Source organism: Drosophila busckii, chromosome 3L, assembly GCF_011750605.1.
Source record: "Drosophila busckii strain San Diego stock center, stock number 13000-0081.31 chromosome 3L, ASM1175060v1, whole genome shotgun sequence".
In the NCBI taxonomy this organism is placed as follows: Eukaryota; Metazoa; Arthropoda; class Insecta; order Diptera; family Drosophilidae; genus Drosophila; species Drosophila busckii.
The window spans coordinates 6,048,066-6,060,757 of record NC_046606.1 but is presented as its reverse complement, the minus strand read 5'-3'; the positions used below and the strand labels follow the sequence as shown (position 1 = coordinate 6,060,757).

The 12,692-nt window shown below is 38.6% G+C and overlaps 1 protein-coding gene across 4 annotated transcripts; it reads left to right on the top strand.

Moving 5' to 3' along the window:
- Positions 1-2,844: 2,844 nt before the first annotated feature.
- Positions 2,845-12,199, top strand: LOC108600752 (beta-1,3-galactosyltransferase 1). Of its 4 annotated transcripts, XM_017988507.2 has the most exons (4): positions 2,893-2,932; positions 3,020-3,251; positions 9,997-10,987; positions 11,048-12,199. In XM_017988507.2, the coding sequence occupies exons 3-4, from the start codon at positions 10,097-10,099 to the stop codon at positions 11,447-11,449; spliced, it is 1,293 nt and encodes a 430-aa protein (XP_017843996.1). In that variant the 5' UTR covers positions 2,893-2,932; positions 3,020-3,251; positions 9,997-10,096; the 3' UTR covers positions 11,450-12,199. The 4 variants fall into 4 exon arrangements, with proteins under 4 accessions (XP_017843997.1, XP_017843996.1, XP_017843995.1 ...); XM_017988508.1 differs by lacking the exon at positions 3,020-3,251 and having other exon boundaries at positions 2,845-2,932; XM_017988506.2 differs by lacking the exon at positions 2,893-2,932 and having other exon boundaries at positions 2,959-3,251.
- The last annotated feature ends 493 nt before the right edge of the window (positions 12,200-12,692 follow it).

Genomic DNA, 12,692 nt, shown 5'->3' with positions numbered 1-12,692 from the left:
CTATTTACTTACTTCACTTGCCGTCGTCTCCTGCGACATCAAGTCAAACACTTGGCGAGTGGCTCGCTCCGCGGGCGTTGTGACACTTTTCACTGCGGCATTGCCTTGGTGCTTAAACAAGCCACCACACTTGCTACACCTGTAAAAGAAATTTGATTAATTAATGCATATATATATATATATAGAAAAAACTTACATGACTTTGTATAGTGCTACTGTACAAATTCTTATGTGCACTTCTTCCTCCTTGGCACCTTTGTAACCTCTGCAGCAGGTGCTACAATACCAATCAAAGATTGGTTTTTTTTGGGGCAATTGTGCTTGCTGCACGACAACTACCCCTGGAGCTCCTTGTCGCCGTTCCTCCAATAGCTCCACACTTGCTTCGTCAGTACACGACTGCAAATGTGTCTTGCAGCTTCCCTCAGTTTTGAAAAGCGCCCCGCACTTGCTGCATCTGTAATGAAAAAAAAGAAAAAGCAAAATGATATTAAATAGAAATAAAACTACTGTGCTTATATTGAGTTATTTGTTCCTTATATGCGGAAACAAGATGCACAACGCCACTCATCATGTGACTTGGAACAACGATCTTCCATTGAAGACTTAATACCTCAATGGCCCTATCCATATTCGCAATATGGTCAAGTAATTTTTCCTGATAGTTTCCAGCCGCCGCATCATCATTGCAGGTGGGGCTTGCCACCTCCCACTGCTCCTTGGCCACAGTCGTTCCACGAACCTTAGCAGGTGGGGCTGCCACCTCCCACTGCTCCTCGTTCGCTATAACTCCCACGTCTACAGCTGGGCGCTTCCAAGCAGGTGGGGCTGCCACCTCCAACTGCTCCTTGGCCACAGTCTGTTCCACGAACCTTGCCGCACGATGCTGCGCAGGTGGGGCTGCCACCTCCCACTGCGTCTTCTGCCTGGACAGTTCTGCCCGCAGGCACGCCAACTCTCCGGCCATCTTCATGAACTAGTGCCTATCCCGGGCAGCTTTCTCGAACTTCTCCCGTTCAAGCTTCTCCTTTAAGGGCATCTATCTCCTCCTGCTTAGTCTGCGAACGCTTCAGCATTAGCTGTGCGCAGCTGCGCAAGCAAATCCGCAAGCTTCATCATGTCCTTGGAGCTCGCTGCTCAGTATGGCCGCGCTAGGAGAGGAGTAATATATGCATACTTAACAATAAGTCAGTTATTTTGAACCAAATAAGCATAAATGAAAATGACCTATGCTTGTTTACTGGCGTTGGCGGCTCGACAGGATTTGTAGGATTATTGACTAACTGGAATTACGCCTTATAAATAAGGTTTACTCGTTACTCGTGGTTAGTCGCACTCTCTAACTCTCTGTTGGGCTTTGGGCAAGATGCTGCAGGATTGCGTAGGATTGTTGCTTAGCTAAGATTACACCTTGGACGAAGGCTTACTCTTCGGGTGCATGTCATAACGCCCAGTGGGCGCTATGACTCAAAAAATTGTGTCGTAGCGCCCGCGGGCGTTGTCACATTGAAAAGTGTCATATCGCCCGCACCGAAAATGTCACAGCGCCCGTGGGCCTTATGACATTTTCGACCTGTGTCATAACGCCCTAAATTTCTTAAAACTTGCAAAGCTTATCAAGAATCAATGAAAGTACCGTTACTAAAAGTACCGTTTAATGTCTTACATGTTTTTGGCACAATCCTCTTCTCTTTAGTTTGTGATTTATTTTGAAACTAAGTGCACGTGAAATGGAATGCGTTTATGAATATAAAATTGTACCTGGATTTAGAATTTATTAAAAGCGCAGGCAAAAATTTTTTTACATAAAAATCGCGCGATTGCCTGCGGCGCTTCTTACGTTTCTGCGCAGTCTTTTCTCACAAAAAATTATGCTGGGCGGCTATTTATTCGCGATTTTTTTCGTAAAAAAATATTAGCCTACGGCGCTTCTTACCTTATAGAGCAGTCTATTCTCACAAAAAATTATGCTGGGCGGCTACTTATTCCAGGTATTTCATTATTATTAGGCTCGGGCGTTAATGCACTTCTCATAGTGTCAAGGCCCACTAAAAAAAATGACATAAAGCCCGCGGGCGATATGACACTTTGAAAAGTGACACAACGCCCGCGGGCGCTATGACACTGGTCGTTATGCATGCACCCTTACTCTTCAACTATTTATAACACTCTACTAATACTTTGACAGATTACACGCCTGACACACATTAAGTTTACTCTTAGCGATCAGATTTCACCAGGTTTTAAAAGCATATAGTAGTTACATATATGTTTGTTAACAACACAACACAAGAATTCTTTATTTCATGGACTGCCACTGGCACGTCTAATTTACTCTGTTGTGAATCGGCAACTAAAACTAAAAAATGCATACACATGTACACATGCACAAAAATATAATTTCGTCAGAAATTTGCTGAAGACTTGTGGCGCCTTAAAACCGGTTCCACGGCGAATTCAATACTGCTTAAACTAAAATTCGTTACATTTGAAATTCATACGAAACGACCGTTGATGTTCAAATTTGCACCCGGTCGTTAAATTCAAACAAATTACGTTGGGCGTTCCTCAACACAGTTTAACATACAATTTAAAATTATACTAATTGAAAAGCCAGAGCTGCCACAACATCCAAATTTTGTCAGTTTCGCAGCACTGGCTTGGCTTGTGGCTAATTCTCGCCAGCATATTAGCTCTTTTTTTAGCGCGTCGTAAAAGTCTAGCCATTTACCGCTAAATTTCTTTGCTAGCCATACAACGATAGCGCTTAGGTTCGACTCAAACGATTGCAATAGCAATAACGATTACGAGTATTTAACGATTAAGCGATTAACAGAGCTCGTACTTGTTTCGAACTTGTTTCTGCATGTTTTTCATGTTGGTCGCGACACCGGACGGACGAATTTCGGCATAAAGCGGCAAAAAAGAAACGGTATTAAATTAAATAATCACTGAAACAATGTAGATAAAATTAATGTTTTTTAAATAATTTCCTTTTTTTGTGTACGCGCTGATAAAGTCGTGAAGAGAAACGCGCGTTATGAGATAAAAATATATTTACGGTTAGTTTGGTTGCTTGAAGAAAAAAAGGCGGGCGATTGAGAAGGATAAAGAAAATATATATTTATATATTCATAAGCTGTGTGAAACGCAAATTAAATTAGTGCAATGTGAATGAAATGCAAAATAAGCAATGTGAAGAAAATTTTCACGCGCAGCATCGGCAGCAACATCTCAGCCAGAGCATCCTTGTAAGTGGCGCTCTCTGTTTGTGCGTCTGTATGTGTGTGTGTGTATGAGTGTGCGTGCTGCACCCTCAAAGCGGCAATTGAACTGTTCTTTTTTTTATGTTTTAAATATAAATACAATTTAATTAAACAACAATTTCTTGTGTTTGCATATTTGCGCTCAAGTGTTAATTCAAAAACTGGCACTGTAGCAGTTTAAATATTGCATTTAATTTGAATTGTTTAAACAGCTAAAATGAAAGCTAAGCGTGTTAATTTAATCTTAAGCAAACGCTCTCGCACTCACGCGCTCGCTCTCTCCTACGCACAGCCAAGTGCAGCCGCCGCGCTGCTTACGTTTCTAGCTGTTGTTTGTCTGCCGCTGCCGCCGTCGCCGTCGCTGCTTAAGAGTCTCAACTTATTTCTTGTGGAGTTATTTTGACCTTGAATAAGTTCAGGCTGCGCTGCTCAGCGGCGGCGCGCGCAGTTTTCTTTTTTGCAATTGCCGCAACAGCCTTGGCCTTCGCTGCAGCTCTGCCCATACGCCCCTAACGCCACCACGCCCCTGCGCCCTGCACAGCGACAGCGACATTGCTTGCCAAATGGCAAACTAAAGTGTTTACTTAACACCACACGCTAGACAAGCACTGTGGCGCCTCTAGGAACATCTTGCACTCAATCAAAATACAAAGCATAGCCTTGTGTTATACATACATATATGTATGTGTGTGTGTGTGCTTTTATAGCTTTTTATACAATAAACAAATATTTGTATTCAATTAATGTTATTAAAAACGCTGCTCAGGCTGCTCGCTTTCGCCAAATATCACGTGCTCAGCGCTTTGCTTTTCGTTTTTTAAGCCAACAATACATACATACATATATAGTTCAAGCGCTCTCTCGCTCTCTCTCTCGCCCACTCTACACACAGCTGATACCTGTTTAGCGCTTAATCTTTGCGTAATTTTTAAATGTATTTACTTAAAATTGTGCAACTGTAACTGATAAACCACAAACTGAATTTGTTTGCTTTGATATTACTTCGTATTAGTGAAATATTTTGCTTAATTGAGCAATTGAACATCAAGTTGAATATTGATAAATAGCTTAAGCAGTCTTATCAGTAATTATATTTCATATGCGATAGGCCACGTGCCCGCATTACTTTATCATAAGTTTGCAACATAAAACATGAACATATATATTTCCAAAAGCGTTGATTTATTTAATCAACTTGATACCCATGAGAACGCTGATCGCTAAATGCGCAGTGGCCACATTAAAAGATAAATAAATAATAATAATAAATGTAAGAAGAGTAAGGAGTACAGTAAGCTCTTAGCTTTGCAAAATCTTGTGCACAAAGAAAATGAAAAAAGAAACTCGAATGATTCATGCATTGCACGTTTTGATCAAAACAAATTTATAATTTATTAAGCAATACAATATTTAACATATAAGCATAACATATAATATAAAGTAATGCCCAATGCGCCCAATAAAATGCATTATTAAGCAAAGTTAATAATAGCTACTAAAGCTCAAAGCGCTAACTTGACTCATCTACCAAAAATTTCACAAGAGCCTTAGACTTTTTATTAAAAAATTAAGCAAAAAAGCTTTGGACTTTTTTTCATTGTTCATGGTTCATTGCTCTAGCACAGCTCCAGCTCTTGGCCTGTGAGCGGCAACAGCAGTTGGTAAATGTAAACAATATGCGCTTAATTAAATTTTCATTTGTCGCTAAAGGACAAGGAAATTTATTCATAATTTATTAAGAACGCAGGGACGACGAATGCTAAAGGACCGCACGCCCATGCGGGCTAAGGTGTGTTCGCTCTCTATACTGGCGCTGACTTTCACTAGACACGTCAAGCTGCAATTTATATAGATATATATGTATAGGTATAATATGTAAAGCAATATGACTTGGCGTATATTTTAGTTAAGCTAGCGCTAGGTTTATATTTTTAATTGACAATTTGTGTGTGTGTTGACGTCGCGCTGCTGTCAATGCAATGAAATGAAGAGAAAGAGAGAGGGAGTGAGAGAGAGAAAGAGAGGCAGATAGCTGTAGTTAAGCCTGAACTGTCTTTTTGACTTGTGGCAAGGCGGCAAGGGAGTCAAGCTGGCAACCAAGCAATTAGAATGCGACTGAGCGCAAGTTAATTGCGTGTATCTGTGTGTGTGTTTCCATGTGTGTGTGTGTATCCGTTGGCAGATTGCTTCCGGACTAGTTGCCCAACAAGTTTGCGGCTTGTCGTTGCATCTTATTGCGCCCACACATAAATCTACATGCATTTACTTTATAATTTGATGTTGTCTGTTGCTGCAGCATTTAAGTCAAAGCATTTAAACGCCGCCGAAACTACAAAATGTTGCCTGAGCACGACAACAGCTCAGCACACAGCTGGGGGTGGGGGTGGGGATGGGCGGTAATGTGTGGCATTTGCAACGTTACGCTGCATGTTGTAATTGTGGCATGTTAACAACAAAACAAAAAAACGCTTTTTATACATTTTTCATTTAATTTCTTTTTTTTTTTTGGCTTAGAGCTGAGTCAGCGTCACAAACTGGTTTGCTGTTTTGGGCTTAAACATGTGACAGACATTTGTCCCAACTCAGCTGTGTGTGTGTGGCACACACACATGTGACAAACACATGCAGTTGAGATTTTTCAAAAGAACTTCTTTACAATTGCTGCTGCTGCTGCTGTTGCTGCTGACTGCGGCGGCAGCAAGCAAAACAATTATTTTTTAATTACAAGCATGACGTACAAATGTTTACAGAAAATTTCCAATGCAATTGATTTAGCCAAGGCTGTAGGCAAGAGGGGCTGTAGGGGGAGGGGCAGCAGTTGTTTTCACTCACTTAAAATCTTAAAAAGAAATAAACAACATTTTCTCTTATTGAAACAGCGTCGCTGAACTCTGCCATTTTATATAATATATATACATATATGTTTAAAAGTCATTTAACTTGATTCTTTGTATTACTTACTGCAAGCCAAGCGGCTTTGAATGCGGCTATGAGCATTTAAGCCACGACTGGAGCTGAATTTTTAATTAAAAAATAAAATGAAAATGTTTTAAGCAGGTTGAATGACACTTTTAACTTATGAAGTGCAGTAAATTATGAGCAGCCATATTTTTGTTTTATATAATAAATTAAAGACATTTAACAAGCTGTTCTGAGCTTTGCACATTTGTTATTTATTTAACATTAATTACTTTGCTGCAGTTATTGCATTTAAGCAAATAGCTAAATATAAAATTTTGCTTTAATCTGTTTAATTCACCTAATGACAACATTTTTGGTCTGTTATAAATAAAAGAAAATTTAAGCACATTTTTTATATATTTAACATTAATTAGTTTGCTGCTAAATATAAAATATTGCGCTTGTTTTAATGTGTTTAATACACCCAATAACAAAATTTTTGGTCTGTAATAAATAAAAGAAATTTCAGCACATTTGTTATGCTTTGCACATTTGTTATTTATTTAACTTTATTATAAAATTAATTAGTTTGCTTGCTTTAAGCACATGGCTCATTATATTGCGCTTGTTGTTTTTGTGTTTAATTCACTTAATGACTATAACTTTTTGTTATAGTATTTATTGCTTGTTTAGTCTGATATGCGAAGCGATAATAGACACATTTGACTTTTTTCTACTTATTTATTTACTATTTGCAGCGCAACTACAAAATTCATTTGTTAATGCAGTATGCGAACGCTTGTGGTTTTTGTTGTTGTTGTTTTTATATTGCTGCTGTAAATTTCGCTTTCGCTAATTGCGTGTGCGCTCTTTGGCTGGAAATAGCAATAAACATATATACATATATATGTGGATATATATGCACACACACGCGCGTTAGACGCTAAAATTTATAACAATTAGTTTTCACACACCAACACACACACACACACATGAAAATATATCAAAATATCAAAATATTTGTTGCCACTCAACTCAATCAGCCAAAACAACGTGCAAAATGCTAACATATGTGCGCTAGTATTTCTCTAGAAAGAGAGAGAGCAAGAGAGAAAGAGAGAGAGCGGCATTCAAAGCGTTTTGGCTGGCAGCCAAGTTATTTTAGCAGCAGGCTGCCTGCAGTTGCTGCTTGCAACAAATTCAAAGCCTCGATAAACAATAGACTGCTGGCTGGTGGTGCCACCGAAATAGCAACGATATAATCTAACCTTCGACTTGAATGTACAAAAAACACAGAAACTGCCAATGCAAAAATAATACAAAATGGTGGGCGTACTCTAATGTCCAAAAAGTAGCAGCAAAAATTGGCTAACAAACGCGGCTATAACGAAAATATAACAAGCAAATTTCGTAGCTAGACCTACGCTTTGTCTAAAAATCAAACTAGCCTTTACTTTCAATATGCACAGGGTATATGTCTGAGCCGCTTGGCAATTGGCAATGCGCCCAGGCTTGAGTTTGGGGTCGCTCGACGGTTTGTCTGGGCGTCGCCTAGTGCTTCAGCTTTATTTTGTGGCAGGCACCAGAGGCTGTAAATCAGCCCGCATATAGTCCGACGGATATGAATCATTCATATAATATTTACTGAATTAAAAAAACAAAATTAACAATTGATAAGCACTAAAGCGTTGCCTTGAGACGCGCCTCTGCGCTAAGGTCAAAGGCTCGTAATTAGTTTTTGCATATCTTGGGCCAGGCTTTGAAATATATGGCCAACAACAATTACAGCAGCTTGTTGCTGCGTGTCCAGAATTGCGTGTCTGAGCGCGCTATAAACTTGTACAACCCTTGTGTGTGTAACAACCCCTAGCATTTTAATTGAATGCTAGTTGTTGCTATAGTTCTTTTCATTTTATGACAGGCAACAATGTTTCGCATAGTTTTGAAACGCTTTAAGCTGTAGGCGAAACATTTGAATTCAATGTCAGCAGATTTTTTCGGTATAATCTTATCGCCGCAATGAACATTCATAATCGATTAAGCAGCTTACTATATATATAGTTAAATTTTCAATTACTTTACCATCGATTTGCACTGAGGAATGGAAGTGTGAGTGCCAGTTCGAGTTCTCCAGAGTGCGAGTGTACGTGACCGACAGGCAAAAGAAATAAAAAATAAAAAATGTATACGCAGCTGCCACAACAACCACGACGACGACGACGACGACGAGGCCTTGCCACATAAGGAGCTTGTGAATTATGTTGCCACAGTTGAATGAACTTTTAGTCTAGGGGCAAGCAAAAAGGCTGCAAATTCTATTGGTGGCCTCAAACAATTGCAGCGTCTGTCGTTTTTATTTTTATTCAAGAGCGTCAGCTTTCTATTGCTATCAGCAATCCAAAAATTTCTTATCACCAAAGCTATAGCGTCAGTCCGAACGCCAATTCATCAAACACGAGTTTGTCATGAAATGCGATATGATTAGCCCCTCTGCCCCAATCATAGATGTCTAGCTAAGTGTTACTGATAGCGCCTACAGTGGCAAGCAGCGCGTTAGAATCCATCAAGCTCAAGCTCAAGCATGTGGCACGTTGTTATTAATTGCCACAACTAAAAGAAAAATAGTACCATACACTTGTCTGACGTCAAGACATTGACCTTTCTGACTAAAACTAAAGCCAAAGCGGTCGCGCCAACAGACAAAATTTGTGTAAACTTTAGCGCTCTAAAGTACTAAGTATGGCCTTAAATTTACGTCTTAGACAGTATTTAAAGCATTAAAACATTTTGTGTGCGTTTTTTTGACATTAATTGTGCTTAAAGTTCATAATAAGATAATAATTTGCTACAATTTGACAAGTCAAGTATAAACGAAATAAATTAAATGTAAATTTGTAATATAATCTAAATGTCTTTTCGCTGTTACAAAGTAATTTTATATATATATACTATAAACTAAAGATTTCATAGAATTTCTATAAAGCAAATGGAAATTTTTAATATAAAATATTGATAGTGATATAGTTTAATTAAACAAGACAGCATTTATAATATAAAAACATTTTGTGTGTGTTTTTGACATTAATTAAAATCAAAGTTCAAGATTATAAAGTAAACATTTGAAATAATTTGTCAGGCCTATGAAATGTTAAAACAAATGTAAATCTGTTGTATAAACTAATTAGTTAATTACTATTTGATGTCAGAAAGTTTATCAACACTCTTATTCTTTTTGTGTGTTTTTGTGATTAAAGTTTATAATTCAACTATAATTATGAAAGATTCAATTTGTCAAGCTAGCTATAAAAGAAATATAAATCAAAGCAAATATTTTTGACATTTAAATAAACTACAAGTCTCCATTTGATTATATAGTTTATAATTTTGATTTATAGTTATTTATTATTATATAAATTGGCATATCTTTAGCATAACAAATTTCCATTTGATTAAATAGTTTATAATTTTGATTTATAATTATTTTATACTCTTTGTGTATCAACAAGTTGGCTTATGTTTAACATTACTTATTTCCATTTGCTTACATAGCTTGCAAATATTTTTAGCATACCAAATTTGCATTTAATTTATAACTATTTATAATTTATATAATCTAATTATCTAAGTGTATTAGCTAGTTGGTATTGCACTGACATCTGGTTACCTTGGCTTGAACACAATTTTCATTAACAATTCAGCTCAGCTGTCCTGTCCTGGCCTGCTGCTTAATTAAATGAATACAGCAGCAATAAACACTGCGCTTAAGTAATTTGCTAATGCAACGCAATTTATTCATTTCTCTCTGCATTGTTCTTGTGTCATTTTGCAGTCAGACGTTGATGCTCAACTAAATGGCAAAGCCACGCAGAAAACGCTTCCGTTTCCAGTTAAAGCAAAGGCGGAGCAGCAGCAACAACAACAGTTAACCAATGGGCGCAGCAGCTAATCGAGCCAATAGAATGGATAAACGTTCGCTCTGCTACCTCATCATATGCTTTAATATATTTGTGCTCTGCTTCTGGCTGGTGAGCGTGGAGCCGCAGCCGACGGCAGAGGAATCAGCAGCAGCAGCGGCAGCAATCACAACTCAAACGAGTGCCAATGGCAGTAAACCAAACCAAATAAACGACTTAAGTAGCCCTAGTCGCACGCTTAGTACTTATTATAATCGTAGCCTAGTTAGTCTAGACAAAGCGGCCACAGTCGCATCCACGCCCACGCCCACACCCTCGCCCGCCTCGCAACCAACAATAGCAACAGCAACAGCAACAAATGCAGATACTCAGCTGATAGATTTGCACAACTTTGCGTATCTAATGACGCAAGAGCCTTGCGCAACGCACATCCAAGCGCTGGTGCTGGTGCATACGGCGCCGCGTAATGCAGAGAAACGTGCGCTCATACGTCAGACGTGGGGCAGTCAACGCATGAGCTCGCATGGCTCACCGCTGCGCGTCATCTTTCTGCTGGGCGCCGTGCCCCAAGCGCAGCAGCAGCTGCAACATGCTCTCAAGCATGAGAATGCGCGTCACAAGGATATGGTGCAGGGCAACTTTCAGGACGCGTATCGCAACATGACGTACAAACATGTGATGGCGCTCAAGTGGTTCACCCAGAATTGTGCGCAGGCGCAGCTGCTCATCAAAGTGGACGACGATGTGTTTGTGAATACGCCGCAGTTGATCAAATTGCTGCGCGAACCCAACAGCAATCAAACAACTGCAACAAGTGGCACAGCGTTGCGTATGCTGCTGCAACAGCGACGCGATCTAATGTTCTGTCGTCCTGTCTCCGGGTCAAGAGTCAAGCGCAGCTATCGCGTAGGTACAACACAATCAAATTTAAACTATAACTAACTCTCTCTCTCTCTCTTCTTGCAGTCCAAATGGCGTGTGAGCTTCAGCGAATATGCTGCCAGCTATTATCCCACTTATTGTCCTGGCTTTGCCATAGTCTACTCAGCGGATGTAGTGCAGCGACTTTATCAGGCCGCACAGCTGTCCAACTACTTCTGGGTGGACGATGTGCATATCACGGGCGTGCTGGCTGAGAAGACAAACACCAGCATCACCGATCTGCAGCCCTTTGTGCTATACGAAGCGGACTGCGAGCGTCTGTTGAGCGGCGAGCGCGAGCTGGAGCAGCAGCAGTTTCTGTTCACCTGGCACAGCATTGGACTGGAGCAGATCAGCGCGCTCTGGCAGCTCTACATTAGTCAGAACTACACGCTTACGCAGCGCAGCGTGGAGCCGGACAGCATTACGGATACGGGCTTTAGCTAGCTGCAATAAACAAGCATTTGGCTTTAGTTATATTTCTTCGTTTTCGACTGGTTTGACTTTAGCATGTAATTAAATTTTAGCTAGAACAAGTTGCAAGAGAGCAAGTCAAGTGTACCACCAACCAACTGTCTACAATCATTCGTAGTCTACATCTATAAAAACAAAATACTTAATTAATTAATTAAGTAATTTAATTAAGCTTACATTGCTTTAACAAATTCTATATATAGTCTATATAATTGTACGTACTGAACCCCTAACAAATTGGCGAATATCAAAGCAAATCATTATCAAATTTTTAGCAAGCATGACATAGGGAAATTATTTAGTCTGAATTGTTTGATTTAAAAAAAAAACTATTAATGTACTTAAGCTAAGCATTGTTGTTAATACAATTGCGCACACAACCACACACACATTTCAATTCTTAGGCTTAATGTATGTGTATTCATTTATCGCTAGTTTAAATAACTATTTAATATTTATTTAAACTGCATAGCGCCAACAACAAACAACAAAATTCCATATTCTTTAGCACTAACAAATTTTCATATCGTTAGCATAAAATGTATAAACAAAAAATACAAGTATTAAAGTGGGAACATAAATGCCAGGAAACGGTAACAAAAAATAAATGAATATTCAAATGGAAAAGTTAATTGGGGAATGTAACGAAAAACTTGTAACAAATGAAATTTATTAATGTGAATGTGAATTAATTAAATGTTCAAGTTTGTCAGAAATTATATACATACACAAACTATTTAAAAACAAATGAAATTTCCAAAAATAATAAAAAGTTGTAAAACTTAAAGCAGCAAAAATGCGTTTTAAATTGATAAGCATAGCTTTCTACTAAGCAAGGGTTGGCAACAAATGGTTTGTGTCTTAATTAATTCAAAAGAAAATTATAAAAAAACAATGCCAAACATATTGATAGAAAAATGAAGTAAATTCATATTTAGCTGCATATTATTTAAATTTTGTGCATGCCATTTAGCAATTGCAATGAAACTGACGCAGCAGCTAGCTTTTGTCAGCCAGCGCAATAGTTTGTGACTTGGCTAGAATTTGTGTCTTTGCTAAAAAGACTTGTGCATAGGAAATTTCCCTTGCTACTTTACACTGAAAAAGGTTTTTGCGCATAATTTATTCTATACTATCGATTTGCTAAATTATAGACTAATTATATAACTCAAGGACTGATTTATGCATTATGTGAGAGTGCACAGCTGGCCAGAAG

What these genes read in the sequence shown, in the direction of transcription:
- LOC108600752 (XM_017988508.1), top strand. Translation starts at nt 10,097, where the DNA reads ATGGGCGCAGCAGCTAATCGAGCCAATAGAATGGATAAACGTTCGCTC. An exon ending in GAGTCAAGCGCAGCTATCGC is followed by an intron (nt 10,988 to 11,047) that starts GTAGGTACAACA and finishes CTCTTCTTGCAG; the next exon opens with TCCAAATGGCGTGTGAGCTT.